Source organism: Moschus berezovskii, chromosome 10, assembly GCF_049115385.1.
Source record: "Moschus berezovskii isolate FMDL1 chromosome 10, NW_MosBer_1.0, whole genome shotgun sequence".
Lineage (NCBI taxonomy): Eukaryota > Metazoa > Chordata > Mammalia > Artiodactyla > Moschidae > Moschus > Moschus berezovskii.
The window spans coordinates 32,704,018-32,726,259 of NC_142469.1; the positions used below are offsets into that span (position 1 = coordinate 32,704,018).

General features: G+C 38.0%; 1 protein-coding gene across 12 annotated transcripts in view; it reads left to right on the plus strand.

Annotated features, from left to right (window-relative positions):
• TRDN (triadin) overlaps nucleotides 1–22,242 on the plus strand; it is a 424,466-nt gene that overhangs the window by 55,454 nt on the left and 346,770 nt on the right. For all 12 annotated transcript variants that reach the window (XM_088840567.1, XM_088840568.1, XM_088840571.1 and 9 more), the window contains exon 2: nucleotides 1,100–1,309. In XM_088840567.1, the coding sequence (XP_088696693.1) occupies nucleotides 1,100–1,309 (210 nt within the window). The remainder of the gene's footprint in view (nucleotides 1–1,099; nucleotides 1,310–22,242) is intronic.

Here is a 22,242-nt window from a genome sequence, read left to right on the forward strand (position 1 = left end):
TATATTCTCACAAGATATAAAAGTAATTATTGTATTTTCCCAGAAATTCTATGTTTAGAAAATTCTCCTAATAGAAAAATCATTAATAAGTGCTGAGAAAACTTCTGCCATGTTCCAGGGTAGAATGCTGTTTGACTAAATTATGCATAGCCACGGAATGACATGCCATGTGGCCACTTAAGTAGTGTTTTATGGAATACATAGAGCAAGAAAACATGTTTATTATATATTGCCTAGTAAAAAAAATAATGGAGAGTATGATGACTTGTCAGGAACAAATAAAACATGTTTATGTGTTTATTTGCATGTGCCGAAAAGTAGGTGTAATTAGAACAATATGTCAGCAGTTGTTTTGAGGTGCTGAGAACACAAATAAGTCAACTATTACTTAATAAAGAATCCAAATAATTATCTATTTATTTATTTGCTATTTTTTGTATTTTTGAATTTTCAGTCATAAATGCATAGACTTTTAAAAGCAAGTATAAAAAGTTTTTGGATGTAATATTTTTCCAACATTAATCTGTTAGATCTCTGTGCCCCTTTCACAAATAAAAATGAATGACATCAATAGAGGGTCAATTATGCTGTTAAACCAGGATATCCAAAAGGAATTTCATCCATCTGAACTATTTTATCCCTGATTTTGTTTCTCTCCCAGAGGGGATATTTTGCTTGCATTTAGACCTGACATGCGAACCTAAATAAATGAAAAAGGTATTAAAAAGCAACTTGACCAAAAAACGCCATTGCCCTTGATGGTAGTGGATAAAGGCGGTGGTAAGGGAGATGTAAACATGATTGAAGGTGATGACAAAGTTTGTGGCCTGGATGGCAGTATTTATGGAACTTAGGAGACGAGGAACGCCGATTATGAGGGCCTATGGGTATCAGCATGGAGGGTAAATGCTGAGGAAGTAAAAATGTGGCAATGGACAGGGAGTTTGGCCCTACCACTAAGGAGGTGTATTCTGCCATAGAAAGTGCAGTAAAAGAGCTATATATAGTTATATAGTCTGTGTTTTGTGAGGGTTTTTTTTCATCAATATTTGATGTGAAATTCTAAACTGTAATTCTCCTTTCTCAAATGTTTGATTAGGAAATGCATCTACAATCACAACTGTGATAGACAGCAAGAATGGATCTGTGCCCAGGTCCCCTGGAAAAGTGCTGAAGAGGACGGTCACAGAGGACATAGTGACGACGTTCAGCTCCCCAGCAGCCTGGCTTCTGGTCATTGCTCTCATCATCACATGGTCAGCTGTGGCCGTTGTTATGTTTGACTTAGTGGATTACAAAAACTTATCAGGTAAGGTCCATGAAGTTTGGCTCTTACATGAAAAGAAGCAGTGTTTTCTCCAGCTCTAACTTTGTTTCTCTTTGCCCTGAAAATAAAGCATCCTACTGCAAACACGCTTGAAGGCCACTGAGGGCTGGTTCCCATCTTCACCTTTCCATCTTTTCTTTGTCTCTTTTCCTTATAGATTTCAAATGCAGCCTTATCTGAAGAGCTGATCAAACGCTGAATGCTATAGTCCCATGAGGATAATGATCCCGAAGTGTGGTGGTGGTGGACATTTGATTTGGGAATAGGGATTTTTATCAACCAATAATAAAGGATAATTTGTAGATCTTATACTTGGTTAGTACTCCTTTATAAAGGAGTAAAGTGTGAGGAGTAACGTAAAACTAAACCAAACCAAGTAAAGCACTTTTGGATAAATGGAAAATTGTGTAAGTCCCCTCACCATCTGGCTCCAAGCTTCCTTCCCAGATATTCTCTTTGCTCCTCCAATTGCATGCATACCCCGTCACTCAGTCATGTAAGACTCACTGTGAACCCATGGACAAGCAGAAATAGTGGAGTGGGTTTCCATGCCCCCCTCCAGGGGATCTTCCCAACCAGAGATTGCACCCACATCGCCTATGTCTTCTGCATTGGAAGGTGAATTCTTTACCACTGAGCCACCTGAGAAGCCCTTGCTCCTGTCACTAAACTACCCCATTTTGAGTTTTCTAATTATTTGTAATGAGATACTATGACCAGCCATGTGTTTTTATAATTTGAAGTGAAATAGGTATAGCACAGAGCTTCCCAGGTGGTGCTAAAAGTAAAGAACCCACCTGCCAATGTAGGAAACATGGGTTCAGTCCCTGGGTTGGGAAGATCCTCTGGAGGAGTGCATGGCAACCTACTCTAGTATTCTCTCTTAAAGAATCCCATGGACAGAGGCAGCTGGCTGGCTATAGTCATAGGATCGCATAGAGTCAGACACGATTAAAGTGACTTAGCACATACACACACAGGAATATCACAAGTAATGAAATTTAGATTTTCACTGTGGCCTATTCAATGTTTGAGTATGTTGTCCATCTCTTTTTTCAAGGTCTTTTTGTATTTTTTATATTTGTTTATTTCCACATCTGCCATGCTCTATTGACTGCGTTCCTTGTGGGAAGGAATCAGTCAGGCGCTCTGTAAGTATTAAATGAATAGATGAATTAGTTTATGCTTATGCCTTTGATTCATAAGCAAAAACATTTCACCAACCTCTCAATGTGCTCATTCGTATTTGTACTGAGCACACCCCCAACCCACTTATTCTTTCTTTAGTAGGAGTGGAATCAGTAGAGCACAGAAACTGTTACATTGTATTCTATACACTAAGAGATCCTCTATTGCTCATTACGGTATTTTGCTTATTCAACAGTTATTATCATCAAGTATCTACTATATGTGCCAGGAAATGACTAAGTTAAAAGAAATGCTAGTAGGAGTAAGGGGAAGTCATAAAAATGTATGCTTGGGTTTATTGACATGGAGGTGTGACTGAGTTGACTCTGCCCCCATAGCATTGTAGCTGGGCTAAAGTGAGCATGAGCATCATACAACGGAGAAACAGGTCCCATGATGTCAACCAGAGCAAAAGGGCTGTCGATATAGAGCCATAAGCATCTGCTTTAAATAGGCATTTGTTTCGATACTTTGTGTAAAGCAGGCTCGTAAAAGAATATACTGTTAAAATGCGAATAATATAAAATATGACCTAGAATTTTAAGTGAAAATCAATTGGTTACATTTCTCTAGATTTCATTTCCCTTGAGCCTAATTGACAGTGATATTTCATCTGTTCTTTTTTAGAATTTCATTCATTCAAATTTTAGAACCAAATATGGTCATAAAGTATAGTGCTTCAATTTTTACAGTAGATGTATTTTAGAATTGCATGTAAATCTAATATTTGTAAAGTTAATATTTTAATAAGTGTACTAAAGAAATTACTGTTGAATTTGTCCTTAATTATTTGATAAAATGAGCAGCTATGTATAATTAGACTTTCAGGTTAGATTATTTGAATGCAAGACACACTTATAGTCCACAGTAGAGCTTCCTTGGACTACTGTAATGAGAAACTATGGATAATGCCTCTGTTACTGGTATTTCATTTGATTGGCAAAAAATAACCTCTGTATTCCTACTACTTCATTTCTTCTTTTGAGAAGTGCTTATTAAGTACATCTTCTTTGTGAAGACTCTTCCTCCAGTTCTCTATATTTATTAATGACCTAACCATCTCTCCATTCCCTGCAAAAAGAAACCTGCAAGTCATCCCTTAAATCCGCTGGGCACCTGGTCAATTACCATACTGTATGCCAGCCGACCTTCGTACCCCTCGTAAATCTGCTTCCTCCTCGGATGACCACGGCCTCCACTACTACGCTTTAGACCTTGGTTGTCTTTCAGGGGTGCTAGTGCACTTCTCCTTGCCTGCCTCATCCAGTCTCTCCCTTTCAACATTGCCCTTAAGGTATCTTCATAAAACATAAATTTCATCACGTACTTTTGCCAAGTACAGATTCCCTGGCATGAAATTCAAGTCCTTGGCTTGGCCCTTTATTTTCATCTTGTGATTCCGCTCATGTGCCCCGTTTTACCTCCCACTGCTCTCACCTGTTTTCCTTCCCTAGGAAAACACACTCTCCTCCCCACCCCTGCTCATGTTGCCCTTTCCCCATTACATGATCCGGTATAGCAGAAAGTGTACAGAAGAGGCTGAGAATGTTTACTCTGGTACTGGATATCCTCACTATTATTAATAAATCCAGATCTTGGAACTTTCTAGCTGTTTTGAGAAAAGTGCTTAGAATTTCTTTGATTCCGTTTCATCATTTAAACAGTGGGGATAATATTAGTACCCATGCAATAAGATTATTAAGGAAATCATATAAATGAATTTACTTGTGGAGTGTTTGGAAAAGAACCTGGTTTATCACAAAGTACTGTATACATTTTAATATCACTAGTAAGAGATTCATTCCTCTTTACTTGAAGGGTGGATTCATCCGTTTTTTGCTAAACATTTCCAGATTTCCTAGGAAAAACTCGCAGTGCCATGCTTTCCTTTTCTTAGTCCTTTATAGGCACCAGTATTATCAGCAGCTATCACATTGTATTATTAGTATCTGTTTACTTGTCCATCTCATTCAGAAACTTAAACTTATTCAAAGAAGAAACTCTCTTATTCATCTCTGTACATGAGTATCTGTCACGTAGCATATTTTCTGCTGTATATTGCTTGAAGGAATGAATAATTCTGATATTTTGATTTTGAAATAATTCCTTAATTATGAAGAAACAAATATTTATCATAAAAATTTTATTTCATCCAGCTTTTGAGCAACTTAAAAATTAATAATTAATTTAATTTTAAGTAGTTTTAATTTGACAAAAATTATGTGCGTGTTAATCTCTCAGTCGTATCGTACTCTTTGCCACCCCATGGACTATAGTCCACCAGTCTCCTCTGTCCGTGGAATTTTCTGGGCAAGAATACTGGAGTGGGTTGCCATTTTCTTCTTCTTCAAATTTTGGAACTTCCCTATAGCTCAGATGGTAAAGAATCTGCCTGCAATGCAGGAGACCCAGGTTCGTTCCCTGGGTTGGGAAGAGACCCTGGAGAAAGAAATGGCAACCCACTCTAGTATTCTTGCCTGGAGAACCCATGGACAGAGGAGCTTAGTGGGCTACAAATTTAACAAAATTAGAATAAGAAAATTAAATATGTTTATAAGATGAAATGATACTTGTCATATTTTGTAATAGTCATCTACGGTTGCATAGTAAACTACCTTAAAAGTAACAGGTTTAAAGAATAATAAATAACTATCACTTTACACAGTTTCTGTGGGTCAGGAATTTGGGGATGGCTTAGGTGGGTGGTTCTGGTATAGGGTATATCTTGAGGTTGCCATGAAAACACTGGCTGGGGTTGCAGACATCTGAAAATTTTTCTGGGGTTGCGGAGTCATTGGCAAGATGTCTCACTCATTTGGCTGTCAAGTTAATGCCAGTTTGTCCTCAGAACATGGCACCTGGTGTCTCTAGACTGAGTGATCCAAGAAAGAGCAAGACAGAAGTCACAATGCCCTTTATAACCTACACTTGCAAATCACACACTGCCATTTCTGCAAATTCCTTTTGGTCACACAGTTCATCCCTTCTCAGTGTTGGAAGAGACTGCACAATGGTATGAGTACCCACAGGCAAAAATCTTTGGGACCCATGTGGTGGTTGGCTACCACATATTATATTGTCAGAAAGTTATATTGCCAAGTTATGTATCTAGGATAATTGCTTAAATCTAAAGAAGTAGCATTCAGTTCTCTTACTTGACACAGAGAGACAGGTGCAAAGAGAAAGATGGTGTATTGGAATGGCTGGTATCATGGGGCCATATCTAGGAAAATGAATATTCTCTAATGGATTTGAAATCTTAAAAATCTCAAAACTAAAATTCTCAATGAGATATATGTATATAATTCTTCAAATAAGAAATTCAAACACTTTTTGCTAATTAAAATTTGAATAATTAATTTTTAGAACCAAAAGAGTATAAGTTCAAGGACATTGTATAATTATAGTATAAAACTTCTAACTCATATTAACCACTGGTTGGATAGGATACATATGCTTACATTAAAATTCTGATTTATTTTCTCCATTTATTATGTTTTTAACCTCCCTTTTTAATGTGGTTTTTACAACAACATTTTTACAGAAAAAAAAATCATTCATTTCATTGAGAGTTTCAAAATGTAAATGATTCTCTTATGTTTCTAATGCTATTTTTAACTGGTACCTTTCAAACATTTACTAGGGATAAATATTATTACTATGATGAGGCTTCTGTACTGCATAATAGTCTCTGAAATATGTATTGTTAATGTTTAAAAACAAGGTTGGTAGTAGAAGAAAGTATATCAGAAATAGTTCTGAAGGCCAGGCAGGTTTACTGTCCTTGGGCTCTGGCACTTGAGAAAAGTAGATAAACAACTTCAATATATTAAAAAATGCTTACAGAGAAATGAAAATCTGTTTTCATAAGCAAGTACTGGATTGGGAAGAATGATTCTCATCTGGGCAATCTTCTCAATTCCTTATTTTCTGAATTTGATTTGGTTGATCTGTATATAATCTACTTGTGAAGCACTGGTAGAAGTGGCTTTTAATATGTGCTTAAATCAAAAGACTGGGTTCACTTATATCTCTATAGCCTGTAAGTTAGCATTACTAGGTGGTTACATTTTCTTGTCTGTAAACTAGGGATGACATCTGGATTTCTGGTCTGCAAAATTTGTGACTTTGTTTCATCTTTTCAAATAGGACAAATTTTAGGACACCAAAATCAGATACTAGATAAAAGATTTCACCTACCCTTCATTTCTTACTAAATGCAATGTCGAAATACTATTCCGATAATACTATTGTCTACTTTGATCAGAGCCACTATAAGTAATGTAAAATAGGGAATTTATTTTATGTGACTTGCACATTCATGGAAGCTGGTTAAGCAGTCTAGATGAGGCTGTTGTAATTTATCTGGTACAGGGTCAGAAGTCGGCAGAGTTGAAGACAGGGTAGAAGAGAAATATATCTTTTTCTTCTCTCTTTCTAAATTCTTGGCTAGGGCCCCTCTAGCAAAAGACAAATTAAGAGAAAAGCATTCAGATTTATTTAATATAAGTTTTATGTGACATAGGAGCCCTTCATAAGGAAATGAAAACCTTAAGAGGCAGTTAGACCTGAGCCATTTTAGTGCTTGCTTTGATGAAAAGTGGTAAAAAAATGTGACAGGACCAAAAATGGTCTGAGCTAACTGTAGCGAGCTGGAGGACACAGTGAGGCCTGTTCATATCAGATTCCTTTGGACTTTTGGGGACAAGGACATTGCTTTCCTCTGGGCACAGTGGGTGCCCTCTCACAGGAGGGTTCATGACCTGCTTCAGAGGAAGATCAGAAAATTCTTCTTGCACAGGCTCTTTCTCTAATTCTTCCAGCTTGGTATGCTATGGAGCCACAGGTTGGGGTAGCATATCCTGAACCCCTTCACTGAAAAGGACAGATGGAAATAGAATAGGGGAGACTAAGGACGAATGGAACCCTCGTTTGACTCTTACCAGATCTAATTACGATGATGTGATGAGTTTCAATGTAAGCTGGTGCCTTCCACCTTGGGAACACACGAGCCTTACACCAGGGTTTTGAGATGGTGAAGGAGGAAATCCAGTGGGAACTCAAAGAGCTGCAGTCCACTGCTATCCCCGGTCAGGATCAACCTGTGTGCTTGTCGTAATGGGCTTTTTACGAGAGGTGACAAAGCCTGCTCTGCACCAACCTTCAGAGAATAAACGATGCCTATTACTTCCATTTTGTCTTGCACAGCTCCTATAAATTTCTCTCACACCCAGTGGTTACCTGGAGCATTCATATAAGGGAATCCTGGGAAACACAGTTCCAGTGAGAGATTAGACAGCACACGAAGCCACACTATAGGATGGCTATATCATCCAAAACAGGACACCTACGAGAGTGCAATGGAGATCACCAGACTACTAGAATCCTGGCCCCCAAGCTTCTGTAGACTCAGCCAGGAGGCCCTTCCAGAAAACAGAGCGGTGTCCTGAAATTTAATGACTCAGGATCAGAATTTGTGGTCTTTGTTGATACTCCTTATAGACTTCTTTGTCTTATTTACAGATACAACTTTCTCTCTAAACAATAAATGCAAGCAAGTAGGATTGCTAAAGAAATGACTACAAACTTAGAGGCCTTTGTGGATGTTAATGATTTTCCTCTAGGTCAGAATGTACGGGAATAAATTGTAGTGATTTGTGGCTTTTCTTAAGAACAAGGGTCATAATTTATTAGCATCTTCATCCATAAGAAGGGAAAATCATTATATGGCTATATCCAGGGGGTCTTAAAGCATATAAAGTAATTTTTTGCAGGCATTTCACAAAATATTCCAAAACAGTTTTGAAAAAATAGAGAAGATAATCTATGTAAAACATACCTGCTTGGCACATAGGAAGCACTCATTAAATGTAACTTGAATTTGAATCTTATTACCAGGAAGTAAGATCAGTAATCTGAGAAGAGAGCAAGCAAGAATATGATGGTAAGAAGCATCAATTTCTTATGAAAGTCTTGCAGACATCTCCTGATGTGCCTTTTAAATAGATTTTCTAATGAGGTGTGCCATTTATCTACTGCTCTTGAAAATTAATTTCCCTGATTTTTCTTCGCCTGGCACTTAGCCCAGTAAAACAGGTGCACTGTTTGTCAGGGTATGAGTTTAGAGGAGCAGAATGACTTAGGGAAGACCCAAAGTCGATCAGAATGTTTAAATTTAACATTTAATAGTTATGTATATATGTATATGTGTGTGTCTCTGTGTGTGTGTATAGAAATGACTGTGTGACTGTATATATATGAATATGTTACTGCATTTCAGGAGACTTGGAAAACTGGAACACTTAATGCAACATTTTAGACTTTATCAGTTCTCCTGTGTGCTGAGTTTTCAAGAATATTTGACATTTTGTGTGCTGTTTCTTCTGATTCAAGTCTTATCTCCAACCCTACATTTTCTGTTCAGTGTCCCAGGCTTATTTAGTCCTCTTGGTCACCATATCTAAAAGGATACATTTCATTACTTAATTCCAATCAGCTCTTAAACACCTTAAGGAGATAGCAGTTTTTGCAGTCCAGTGGTTCCCAGATCCTAATCAAATTTTGTTGATTCTTCATGAAATGAAGAAAAAGATAAAGAAGAATTTATCCACATTAAAGATGTGTCCTTATTTCTATTATTTATAAGTTTTTGGTTTTAAAATTCTTTTTTGAAATGATGATAATGGCAGATACTGTTTCTGTTACAGTTTTTTAAATGACATTTTCTTACAAAATAAAAAGTTAGCAATTTGATGTTGGGCTCCAGGTTTTTGCTGGTGGCAGTTTTCAAGGTCAAAAAAACCCAAATTTGATACCAGTGCTCTATTCCATTCATTTGAACCTTGGCAAATGATACTTTATATTTATAAATGCATCTAGTTGGATACAATTATAAATCATATCAAATGTTAATGCCCACTTTTCAATGGTCCAACTATTAAATATCTTTTCATGCTGTGCTTGGATTCACTTCCTTAGAGAAACCTCTTCTGAACTTTCAATGTAAATCAAGGTACTCTATCCTAATTCCCTGTTATATCATTCACTCTTTACTCACAGCACTTATTACAAGTTGTATATCTTTGATTGTATATGATTATTTATTTAATATCTCTCTTCTCCACTGATCTGTTAGTTTTGCAAGGAAAGTGACTGACTGTTTTATCTGCTTGATTTTTCTAGTACTTAGAAATGTTTAAAACTGTGAGCTCAATAAACATCTGAATGAATGCCAAGCTATATAAGTAAATAAATAAAGGAAAATGTGGTAGCATTTTTTACACTCTGAATGCTGAGTAATGAGCATAGTTGTTCTTTATGATGACTTTGAAAGTGTTGGGATTCACTTTTTAAACTTGTTTCCCAGATTGAAACTTAAGCATCTCAAAGTAAAGATTGTCTCATTTATCTTACGATTCTTGTTAGCCTGCTGACTGCCTGCCACACATTGTTCAGTACAATTTGTATGAGCTTAACAGGAGTTATTTGCTAAGCATGTATAGCAAGCAAACAAGCAAAACCACAAGATAGCAGTAATAAAAGAACACATGGACTTTAAGATCCGAGCGAAGTAGTGGAGTGCAGGCTCTGGATTGAAGCCCTCACGCCAGTTAGTAGCTGTGTAACTATGGAAACCTGACTTTTCTGTGCCTCAGTTTCGTTCTCTGTAGGCAGTGATACTATCTGCTTCATATGGTTCTGTGAACGCTGAATGAGGTAATATATCCAAGACACTTGGAATTTTGAATGGCACAGAGTAATTGTTAGATAAATTGTAGTTAGTATTATTTTAATTTATTCTTCATGACTTTAAGCATATTCAGTGTTTCAGAAAGATGAATAGGCATATTTCAAAGAGATGGATTGACTACATGCTTTCCAATTTTAAATATCATTTGAATATACATAGATTTTCCCAGTTACACAATAGAAATACAATGATTAAAGTATTCTATTTTATTTTCACACTAAGGGAATGTTCTATCCTTTCTGAAATAGTTTGTTATTTTTGTATGATATATAATAAGTACATAATTCATGGCCCTACATGCTACATTTTAATGTGGTGAAAATAACTTTAAAATTATTTATTTGGCTAACATAGTGATAGAATAGCTAAAGAGAATATGTAATATAATCAAGAATTTCTCAGACCAAACCTTGACTTGATGAAATACATGTTTATTAAATAATTAGTCAGAATATGCTAATTGCTATATTAACCTCAAATTTAATATCTTCTTTCACTGGTCTAAGTTTATAACATACTGATCCAAGTAAGTCATCTAACTGGAGTACTATGATATTTCAACTCTTCCTCTGCTGCTGCTGCTGCTGCTGCTAAGTTGCTTCAGTTTTGTCCGACTCTGTGCGATCCCATAGACAGCAGCCTACCAGGCTCCCCTGTCCCTGGGATTCTCCAGGCAAGAACACTGGAGTGGGTTGCCATTTCTTTGTCCAATGCATGAAAGTGAAAAGTCAAAGTGAAGTCACTCAGTCGTTTCAGACTCTTAGCAAACCCATGGACTGCAGCCTACCAGGCTCCTCCGAACATGGGATTTTCCAGGCAAGAGTACTGGAGTGGGGTGCCATTGCCTTCTCCGCTTCTTCTGCTACCAGAAAATTAATTCTATAGCTTGGAAAAAAATCCTTGTAGACATGTAATAATATAAATCTACACAAAACTTGCTTTCTCATTCCTTATTAATTCATGTAACATTGGGATTGTATTTATATTTCAGATATACTTTTCTAAGATGAGGACATTAATTTTTTCAATTGATGTAATAACATCCACACCATGCTTATTAATAAAAGTATAATAAGACTCTTAAATTTTTCTATAGGTGCCTGATAAGAATAAAAAACAACAGCCAAAAAATTTGTTTGTGATTTTTATTTCAGAATATAAAATGCCCTTGGATATAAAATGACATGGATCTAGCTCCAGCTAGCTGGAAATATTCCAGGCTTAAACATCTGCAATGCAATTTTGCCAGCAAAAAAATTGGTTGATTGGGGTCATATTGAGAAAGAAAGGTGAAGTGTACATTTATTTGCATTAATGCTTCTTACTGCCTCAAAAGGTAACAGTTGAGGTACAGTAAAGGACAGCTTAAAAACATACTGTGAAACTGTTGAACCGACATAATCACACGATTGAAACTAAAGTTGCTTGTGTTTAATTTTATTAAGTTTCCACACAAGTGTACATTTCTAAAATATTGAAGTTAGTTAATAGTGAAGATGAGTGTGGAAAAATTTCAATTGCAAAAATGTTAAAAATCAGAAGGAAAATGCACACGCCTCAGATGTTGAATGGTAAAAATTGGAGCTATACTCAGATGTAGATTAGAAAAAGTCACAGTCATTTCCTCAGGCAGTCAATAAAACAATGAACTGACTAAGTCAGTCAGTTCAGTCGCTCAGTCTTGTGGGACTCTTTGCAACCCCATGGACTGCAGCATGCCAGGCCTCCCTGTCCATTACCAACTCCTGGAGCTTATTCAAACTCATGTCCATCCAGTTGATGATGCCATCCAACCATCTCATCCTCTGTCGTCCCCTTCTCCTTCCGTCTTCCATCTTTCCCAGCATCAGGGTCTTTTCCGATGAGTCAGTTCTTCGCATCAGGTGGCCAAAAGTATTGGAGTTTCAGCTTCAGCATCAGTCCTTCCAATGAATATTCAGGACTTTTTTCCTTTAGGATAGACTGGTTGGATCTCCTTGCAGTCCAAGGGACTCTCAAGAGTCTTCTTCAGCACCACAGTTCAAAGGAATCATTTCTTTGGCACTCAGCTTTCTTTGTAGTCTAATTCTCACATCCATACATGACTACTGGAAAAAACCATAGCTTTTACTAGATGGACCCTTTTCAGCAAAGTAATGTCTGCTTTCTAATATGCTGTCTACTTTGGTCATAGCTTTTCTTCCAAGGAGCAAGTGTCTTTTAATTTCATGGCTGCAATCATCATCTGCAGTGATTTTGCAGCCCAAGAAAATAACGTCTGTCACTGTTTCCATTGTTTCCCTATCTATTTGCTGTGAAGTAATGGGACTGGATGTTTTGATCTTAGTTTTCTGAATGTTGAGTTTTAAGCCAACTTTTTTACTCTCCTCTTTCACTTTTATCAAGAGGCTTTTTAGTTCCTCTTCACTTTCTGCCATAAGGGCAGTGTCATCTATGTATCTGAGGTTATTGATATTTCTCCTGGCAATCTTGATTCCAGCTTGTGCTTCATCCAGCCTGGCATTTTGCATGATGTACTCTGCATATAACTTAAATAAGCAGAGGTACAATATACAGCCTTGATGTACTCCTTACGAACTCACTAAAATTGCTTGTAAATCAGGATCCTAGTTTTCCTTTGCTTTAAATGCATCTAAGTATCTACATCTGAAAGTAATTTTTTGGTGTGTTTTTTCAAAATTTTAACTCCAATGGTTTTTATTTTTTAGTATCTGATGCACTTCAGGGGCTTTATATTCACCCTTTATCTTTTGCATCATTCTCACTAACAGATGGAGCAGCCTGACCTTGCAATCGGATATGGGCAGTATTCAGAGCACAGAGGGAGGAGAGAGAGACAGGAAGAGGATGATGACAGAGGTGGAGAGAGAAAAGGAGAGAAATTGATCTGGGGATATGTGGTTATCAGGGATGTTAAAAGATAGACTAAGGCAAATTCAAAATGTTAAGAATATGAGCAAAAGCTGATTCATATCAGACTGCACCAAAACACAAGTGGTAGCAGTGCTCCGCTGACAGGACCTCGGAAAAAACTTATATAGAGAAGTATGCTGTATGCTGTCGTGTCTGACTCTTTATGACCCCATGGACTGTAGCTAGCCAGGCTCTTCTGTCCATGGGATTTCCCCAGCAAGAATACTGTAACAGGTTGCCATTTCCTACTCCAGGGGATCTTCCTAACCCAGGAATGGAACCTAGATTTCCTGCATTGTCAGACCAGTTCTTTACCACTGTACCACCTAGGAGAAATTATAAAGAATCTGCCTGCAGTGCAGGAGACCAGGGTTTGATCTCTGGGTTGGGAAGATCCCCTGGAGAAGGGAAAGGCTACCGCTCCAGTAATATTGCCTGGAGAATTCCATGGACAGAGGAGCCTGGCAGGCTATAGTCCTTGGAATCACAAAAAGTCAGTCAGGACTGAGTGACTAACACTTTCACACACAGAAGAAGAGGCAGAAGCAAAGGAAGGGAGTCATTTGATTGGCTGCAGCGGAAGCCTTTGCCTTATTTGGGAAGGGCAAGTTGACTCTTTGCAACTTGTCCTTAGATCTGATTTCTTAACCTTGAGGCATTTCAAGGCTTTAGTTTTTGTTTGCTTACAAAGGCTGCTATGGTCTTAGAGCCACTTGTCGAATGGCTTTCTAACAGAGAAGTACAAGTTACTGCTTTAGGAAGATCTTGCTTTTTAAAAGGGATTATTACTCTTAAAGAAATATGTGTGGGGGGGAGTGTGATATGATAGGAGAAGGCCTCATGAAGGTGTGTTTTCAGTGTTGCTACATCTGAATGTTTCTAGGTTTTAATGACATCTCATTCCTGTATCTACAGTCTTTGCTGTATTCCCTCTTTCCGTTCTGCATATGTTTGTGTGTTTTCTAATGCTAAAGCTGAAACTGCAATACTTTGGCCACTTCATGTGACGAGTTGACTCACTGGAAAAGACTCTGATGCTGGGAAGGGTTGGGGGCGGGAGGAGAAGGGGACGACCGAGAATGAGATGGCTGGATGGCATCACCGACTCTGTGGACATGAGTTTGAGTGAACTCCGGGAGTTGGTGATGGACAGGGAGGCCTGGCATGCTGTGATTCATGGGGTCGCGGAGAGTCGGACACGGCTGAGCGACTGAACTGAACTGAACTGAACCGAACTTGAAAAAACCGACAAATTCCCCTCACTTCCTTATATCCCCATTTTGCTCTTAATACAAACCATTTTGTTTCTGTCCCTGTAGCCAAGCCCCTCTAAGAGATAATATAACACTGTTCTATCACTCTGCTGAAATGTTTCAAACATACACTTGATTTCTAAATAAGAAAATGGAATAGATGAACAAAAGAACAAGTTGCATAGTTATCTTCATTTCAGTTAAATATTGCAGTATTAGAACTGTTGACTGACACTTGCTTATTAAAAACATGATCTCTTATGATTTTTATTCTTTTCCAATTGTTTTTTATTTTATTTTTATTTAAATGTTTTATTTTTTTATTGTATAGCCTATTAACAATGTTGTGATAGTTTCAGGCTCACAGGAAAGAGTTGGGGGGAGAATGGATACATATATTTGTATGACTGGGTAGCTTTGCTGTGCACCTCTTATGACTTACAAATCTTCTTTAGCACCATTAGCTTCTTTCCCCTGTTAGACAATACCACCTTATTCCGTTGCTGTGATGACTTTGTGTTTCCCATACAAGTGATGAGTAAGTTGCCATCATATTTAGCCTGCTTATCTTTAATATATGGCTTTCAGTCTAATAATAGGATCAACCCTTCCTTAAAATGGTCAGATTTTAGATAGATTTAGATTATTTTAGATTATTTCGATTATTTAGATTTAAATAGATTAAAGGCCAAAAACAGTGATACAGTTCTAAACAAGTAAAGCATTCAAGATAAGTTTTAAGAAATGCATTCTTCCTACCATGGGAGTCAGTAAGTGATTTTTATTTTGAAAAAAAAAAAAAGAGCTCATCAGTGTTTTTATTTTCCTCTTAATTGACCTACTTGCTCAGAAGTTTGCTTATAACTGAACTTCACACATAATAACTTACCAGTTCACATCTTTGTCCCTAATCACTCCCCAATTTTAGAAAGATAATCAGATGGAGCATCAAACTCAAAATTCCTCACTGGGCTGCTTGTATTTCTTTCTAGGCCTGCCTCCTAGATTCCAAATCCAGTTTCCTGTTTCTTCAGTTACAAACATGAGACTCCTCACACTCTTTCCCCATTACTCATGAACATTCAGTGATCAAAAAGAATTGATTCTGCTTTCGAAATGTCTCTTGATTCTGCTTGTACTCTGACCTTGTCTCTATAACTCCTGCCTTAGTTTCCCCCAAATTGCTAGAGTAGCCTCACATTTTTTTTTGCCTCTAATCTTACCTCTGTCTCCTTGCTCATTCTTTGGCCAGACTACTGCAAATTGCAAATCTCATTTTATTATTCCCCGGTTTAAAATTTTAGATGTATTCCTTCACATATAAGTGTGAATATGAAAAAAATATAAGAAATAATGAAAGGATAAGTCAAAATTAACAAAATTAGGTATCTGTCAAAAGTAGAGGACACTACAGCACAGGATCAGAATAGCAACACAATTTTCTTTCTTTTTAAAATATTTATTTATTTATTTGTCTATGATGCCAGGTCTGAGTGAAGCACTCGAGATCCTCAATCTTAGTTGTGGCATGTGGGATCTAATTCCCTGACCAGGGATTGAATCTGGGGCTCCTGCATTAAAAGCACAGAGTCTTGGCCACTGGACCAGCAGCAAAGTCCCACAATTTTCCTAAGATGTGCTCTTAAATGGTTTTTGACTTCGAGAACTCATAAATGTCTTTTTATATTTTAAATAATTTAAATTAAACCCTAAAATCTGAAAACACACTGAAGCAAATGAAGCTAACTATATATGAAGTTACTGGTATAACCAAAGAAAATAATTACTTCAAATAACTTTAAAACACAATTCAGACTCTCTGTCCTTATTGTGGTATAGTTCAAGTACAAAAAGAAATGAAAAGAGATCTGAAACTCCATTCACTGCTTTTATTGTTATTAGTAGTATTGATGTCATTTTTTTTGAAATTCTTATTGGTATACTGTGGAAAAAATGATTCAATTGATATTATTAAGAAATAAAATTTTCAACAGAAGGGAAGAAGTGTATCATAGCTGAAAAAGTGGGTGAAAATTCCAGATTTTACCTGGAAATATAAGGGTAAACACATGCCTTTTTTGAAATTTAATATTTCTTGCCACAACAATCCAACTCAATGAGCATGGCTGCTGATCAAATTTTAGACTCAAAATACCATTTCCCAATAAAAAGAATTATGACTCAAGAAGTAGCTGATTCCAGACTTTGGCAAAAGAAAGATAAAAACATACTTTGGACATTCAGTTCAGTTCAGTCGCTCAGTCATGACCGACTCTGCTACCCCATGAATCACAGCACGCCAGGCCTCCCTGTCCATCACCAACTCCCGGAGTTCACTCAGACTCATGTCCATCGAGTCGGTGATGCCATCCAGCCATCTCATTCTCTGTCGTCCCCTTCTCCTCCCGCCCCCAATCCTTCCCAGCATCAGACTCTTTTCCAGTGAGTCAACTCGTCGCATGAGGTGGCCAAAGTATTGGAGTTTCAGCTTTAGCATCAGTCCTTCCAATGAACACCCAGGATCGATCTCCTTCAGAATGGATTGGCTGGATCTCTGGAGTCCAAGGGACTCTCAAGAGTCTTCTCCAGCAGCACAGTTCTAAAGCATCAATTCCTCAGAGATCAGCTTTCTTCACAGTCCAACTCTCACATCCATACATGACCACTGGAAAAACCATAGCCTTGACTAGGCGTACCTTAGTTGGCAAAGTAATGTCTCTACTTTTTAATATACTATCGAGGTTGGTCATAAATTTCCTTCCAAGGCGTAAGCGTCTTTTAATTTCATGGCTGCAATCAGCATCCGCTGTGATTTTGGAGCCCAAAAAAATAAAGTCTGACACTGTTTGCACTGTTTCCCCATCTATTTCCCATGAAGTGATGGGACCAGATGCCATTATTTGACCTCAAACAAAAATCTTATCAGACAAATGATGGAAAAGACATGTTTATTAAAGTATTTATGCATCTTGGATTAAGTATTTAAGCATCTAAGATTTGCTTTGAAATATTTAGTAAGCGAGAAAAAAGAAAAGGGTGGGAGAGAAAAAATATAGAACTGTGAAGATTTGATAATTATTGAAGCTACATATATGAATTTGTATTGTGTCCCTTTGGCTAAGACAAGACTGTGTCTTCCAGAATTCCCTCGTCTGCATAGTTGTGGGTTTGTGTGAGCCCAAAGAATCATTGTGTGGGAGACTTGAGAGGCAGAGGCAAGCAGGACCACTGAGGTCACTGCAGCAGACCAGGTGCAGTCGCACACGTCTGCTGTCACTGATCCCTCGGCTCACCTTGTTGGCGTGGTGACAAACAGCTCCTCCTGCAGCAGCCCTAGCTCCTGCCAAAGCCTCCTTTTGGCTTCGTCAGTCCTGGCCGAGGTGCATAGTTAGCTCCATGAAAAGTGCGACAGCTTCTCCTCTTTGAAGAGGGAGGCTTGGAGGTCATGCGACCAATGCAGTTTCCACTGTGTCATCTCAGCCTTCCCAGGCTCCAGATTCCACTGCCTCCTTCACTTCACACCCATTTTTCGTTCCTGAGTGCCTGTTGTTTCCTCTTCAGACCCCAGCACCACAGGCATTAGTAAAAATCATTCGTAATGTGCTGACCATTAGAAGTACCATAGGAATTTTATGAATCCAGCTTTTTATATCACCGTATTCTGAGGGTTATTCATTGATGGTAAGGATAAAAGATTATAGGGAATTTCAACCTCTCTATGTGATCTGTGTTAAAAATCTAGTGGAAGGAAAATCTATACAAGAGACACTTGATTTTGAAGTTAAATTATTTATGTAATTCAGGGTAGAAGATTACATACAACTTTTCAAAATGTTTTTATACTTTTAAAATACAACATCTGTTATTGAGTATGGCATTGTCATGGTACACATCTGTAAAAGACGTCATTTAAACATATCAAAATGAGATTTCATCATACACTTATCTGCAAAAACATCTGAAAAATGCTGTATAGAAGCATCTCACAAATTACTCAAGACTTAATTGTATTCCTGCGTGCTAAGTCACTTTAGTCATGTCCAACTCTGTGTGACCAAATGGACTGTAGCCTGCAAGGCTCCTCTGTCCATGGGATTCTCCAGGCAAGAATACTGGAGTGGGTTGCCATGCCTTCCTCCAGGGAATCTTCCCCACCAGGGATCAAACCCAGGTCTCTTACATCTCTTATGGTAGGTGGGTTCTCTATCAGCAGTGCCAACCCTGAGTTCCTTCTCAGAAAGGAACTGATGTAATATTTATATTTCTTGCTAAATGACAAAATGTAAATTAATACAAAAATAATTTTAACCTATATATTCAATTTCAAAGAAATATTGCAACATAGATTAAATTTCATATTGTTTCCATGTGAGAATCTGTTACTTAATGCAAAGCGTGTACGATAGTAGTAGAATTTAATTTTCTTTGGCCTCTTCTCCATTTTATTATTATTTTTACCTTTGCTTCTTCCAACCCCTTATCAGTCATATCCACTCCTATTAACTCTTCACTGTAAATCATTTTGAAGTGCTACTATAAGTGGTTTTAAAGAGAGGATATTAAAAAATGGGCCTTTCAAAATATTTCTTGGATAGAAAAGCTATTTTTAGAAAAGCTATTTTAGGGCCACAATTTTTCACTATGTTGGTTACAACAAAAGTGGCTTACTCGATACCAAAATAGCAGGTGTTATCTCTAGAACTGAAGCAGTCTTACAAATATAGTTATTTGCTGAATTTTTCAAGAGAAAGTAATGAGAAAATTTTGTAATTCCAATTAGTGTAAGTTTTACAAACTTCATTTGCAAGGATGTAAATACAGTTTAGAAGTTAAATATGAAGGAATAATGTTGCTGTATCAAACATTTCTTGAATTCTTGACCTCCTTGGATGTGTTACTTCTCATTTCTCATATTGGCATTATCTTCAATTTGAAATGAAATACAGAATATGAAAACAATAAACTTGAAGGAGAAAAAAGTAATACAAAAGACTGTCAGAGCTTGAATGGGTCTCCATTGTGATGATAACAGCTAAAGATGACAGTTCTGACATCACTGAGTTTAGCCAGATATGTTCAAGGCTGTTGGTCTAACCTGTGAGAAATTGGAAGTTACTTCACACTGGACCTAGAACACTTACGATGTAATATCTTGAGTAATCATCACTTTGATGAAGACAGTGACCTTTCTGGGGCTGTTTAGTCACTCATGTTTAGTCATGGACTCTTTGCGACCCCATTGACCATGGCCCACCAGGCTCCTCTGCCCATGGAATTCTCCAGGCAAGAATACTGGAGTGGGTTGCTATTCCCTTCTCCAGGGGATCTTCCTGACCCAGGGATCCAACCCAGTTCTCCTGCACTGCAGGCAGGTTCTTTACCACTGAGACACCAGGGAAGCCTAGTAACCTTTCTAGTAGATGTGAAAGCACATGTTTTTGTTCATTATTTCTTAAATGTCTGTGCCTAGTATCAGCAGTGCTGGAGACTCTGGGGCCCAAAGAGTCAGAGGGCTAGTAAACTCCTGTGAATGCTTTTTGTTTCTGATATGTCCTGGTTAAAAATAAGCTGAGTCAGTATTTTGACTTTATATCCTTCCGAAATACTTGACTATTCTGAATGATGTGAAATCTCAAGTTTCAACTGTTTAATAAGAATTTGTGTTTTCTCAGTTACATTTCTGCATATAAGAAGCCTAATAACATAGTGGAGACAACCATTATTTTCTGACAGCATTCAGATCATTTTATCTTTTTGTCTTGTTTGTCTTCCCTGTGTTTCCCTTCCTCTACTGCTGATGGGTGGCTTGGGAATGGGAAAACACATCAATAGCTCTATTTTGCACTGGTAAAGTTCTAGGGAATTCTGTTTACCCTGAACAAAAATAGTACTATCTCAGAACATCAGGCAAAAATTATTGTGTAACTCAGAGCATATTAAATGATGCTTAATTTGCTAATATTTTTCTTAACTTGGTAAAAATTTCACCAAGTGTTCAAACACTTAATGGCAGAAAAGGAGAAGCTAGACATTTCAAATGTAATAATTTCTTTAGGTCTGGAATCACCACTATATATTTTGAAATAACACCCCTCACGCATCAAAACTAGATAGCAAGCCCATAAATGGCAGCACTATGTTAATTATAGGGCTTCCCTGGTGGCTCAGCAATAAAACAATCTGCATGCCAATGCCGGAGACACAGGTTTGATCCTTGGGTTGGGAAAATCCCCTGGGGAAGGAAATGGCAACCCACTCCAGTATTCTTGCCTGGGAAATTCCATGGACAGAGGAACCTATGGCCTACAGTCCATAGGGTTCCTAAGAGTTGGATGCCACTTTTTGACTAAAAAATAACAACATTAATTATATTATGCTTAATATATTTCATATAATAAATGCAAAATAATTTGTGTAAGAATTTTATATTTTTAGTCAACTTTATATTGAGTACTATGTGTAAGATATACACATCAACATATATATAAGTGGAATATTTTTCTAACTTAGGTAGAGTTTATGACACTTACAAAATCCTTAGCTCAGGAAACTTTTCCCAAACTTAGATTAGATCCAAATATTTAGATGTGAATATTTTCTGGGAGATAAGAGGCAAGCACTAGTTGTTTCGAGTCCTGATGAAAGCAGTGCTTGGATTTTACAGACTCTGACAGTGTTGCCTGTGAGGACTTGGGGACTCAGTGATCACAGGGTAATATTTACAGCAGTGCACACTTACGGAGCATTGCCATACTGCGCTGTGCTATGTGTGCTCAGTCGTTTCCGACTCTGTGGCCCCATGGACTGTAGTCCGTCAGGCTCCTCTGTCCATGGAATTTTCCAGTCAAGGACAGTGGAATGGGTTGCCATTTCCTACTCCAGAGGATCTTCGCAAGCCAGGAATTGAACCTGTGTCTCCTCCATTTCCTGCATTGGCAGGCAGATTCTTTACCACTGAGCCACCTGGGAAGCCCAGACTACCATATGTGTGAGTTAGATGATTCTGAAAATTCAGTCAGTTCAGTTCAGTTCAGTCACTCAGTTGTGTCCGACCCCATGAATCACAGCACTCCAGGCCGCCCTGTTCATCACGGACTCCCGGAGTTTACCCAAACCTATGTCCATCGAGTCGGTAATGCCATCCAACCATCTCATCCTCTGTCGTCCCCTTCTCCTCCTTCCCCCAATCCCTCCCAGCATCAGGGTCTTTTCCAATGAGTCAGCTCTTTGTATCAGGTGGCCAAAGTATTGGAGTTTCAGCTTCAACATCAGTCCTTCCAGTGAACACCCAGGATTGATCTCCTTTAGGATGGACTGCTTGGATCTCCTTGAAATTGAATTATCTAACATTTGCTACATCTTTTACTCTATTGTAGGTGCTTTACACCTAAGAGTTTATGTATAGTAAGGTTGAATGAAGCTCAATAAATAGCATCTGGCAGAGACTTATGGGCAGAGGGTCAGACGATGCCTACAAGCCTGGTTCTCTGGCCATCCTGTGGAGTGGCTCAGAGAGACACTGTTGCTCTTTCCTTCTTTAAGGAATGCAAGAGGTCGGCCTTATAGTTGGAGGGGTCACTCCTTTGGGAATGGGTACCATGCAGTCAGAACTAAGGTCCCAAACACCCCAGAGGCTACTGGAAATGACAGTTGTGCAACATTTGGAGACCTTGAGAAAGATGATACCATATACGGTGCCTGATGCTGAGGGGAGGAGGAGCCACTAGCCCCAGATAGCAAACTGGAAAGAGCCCTTGGGTCATTCAAAATTCAAAGGCAATCTTGCTTCTCCCACAATGGCATTGATTAAT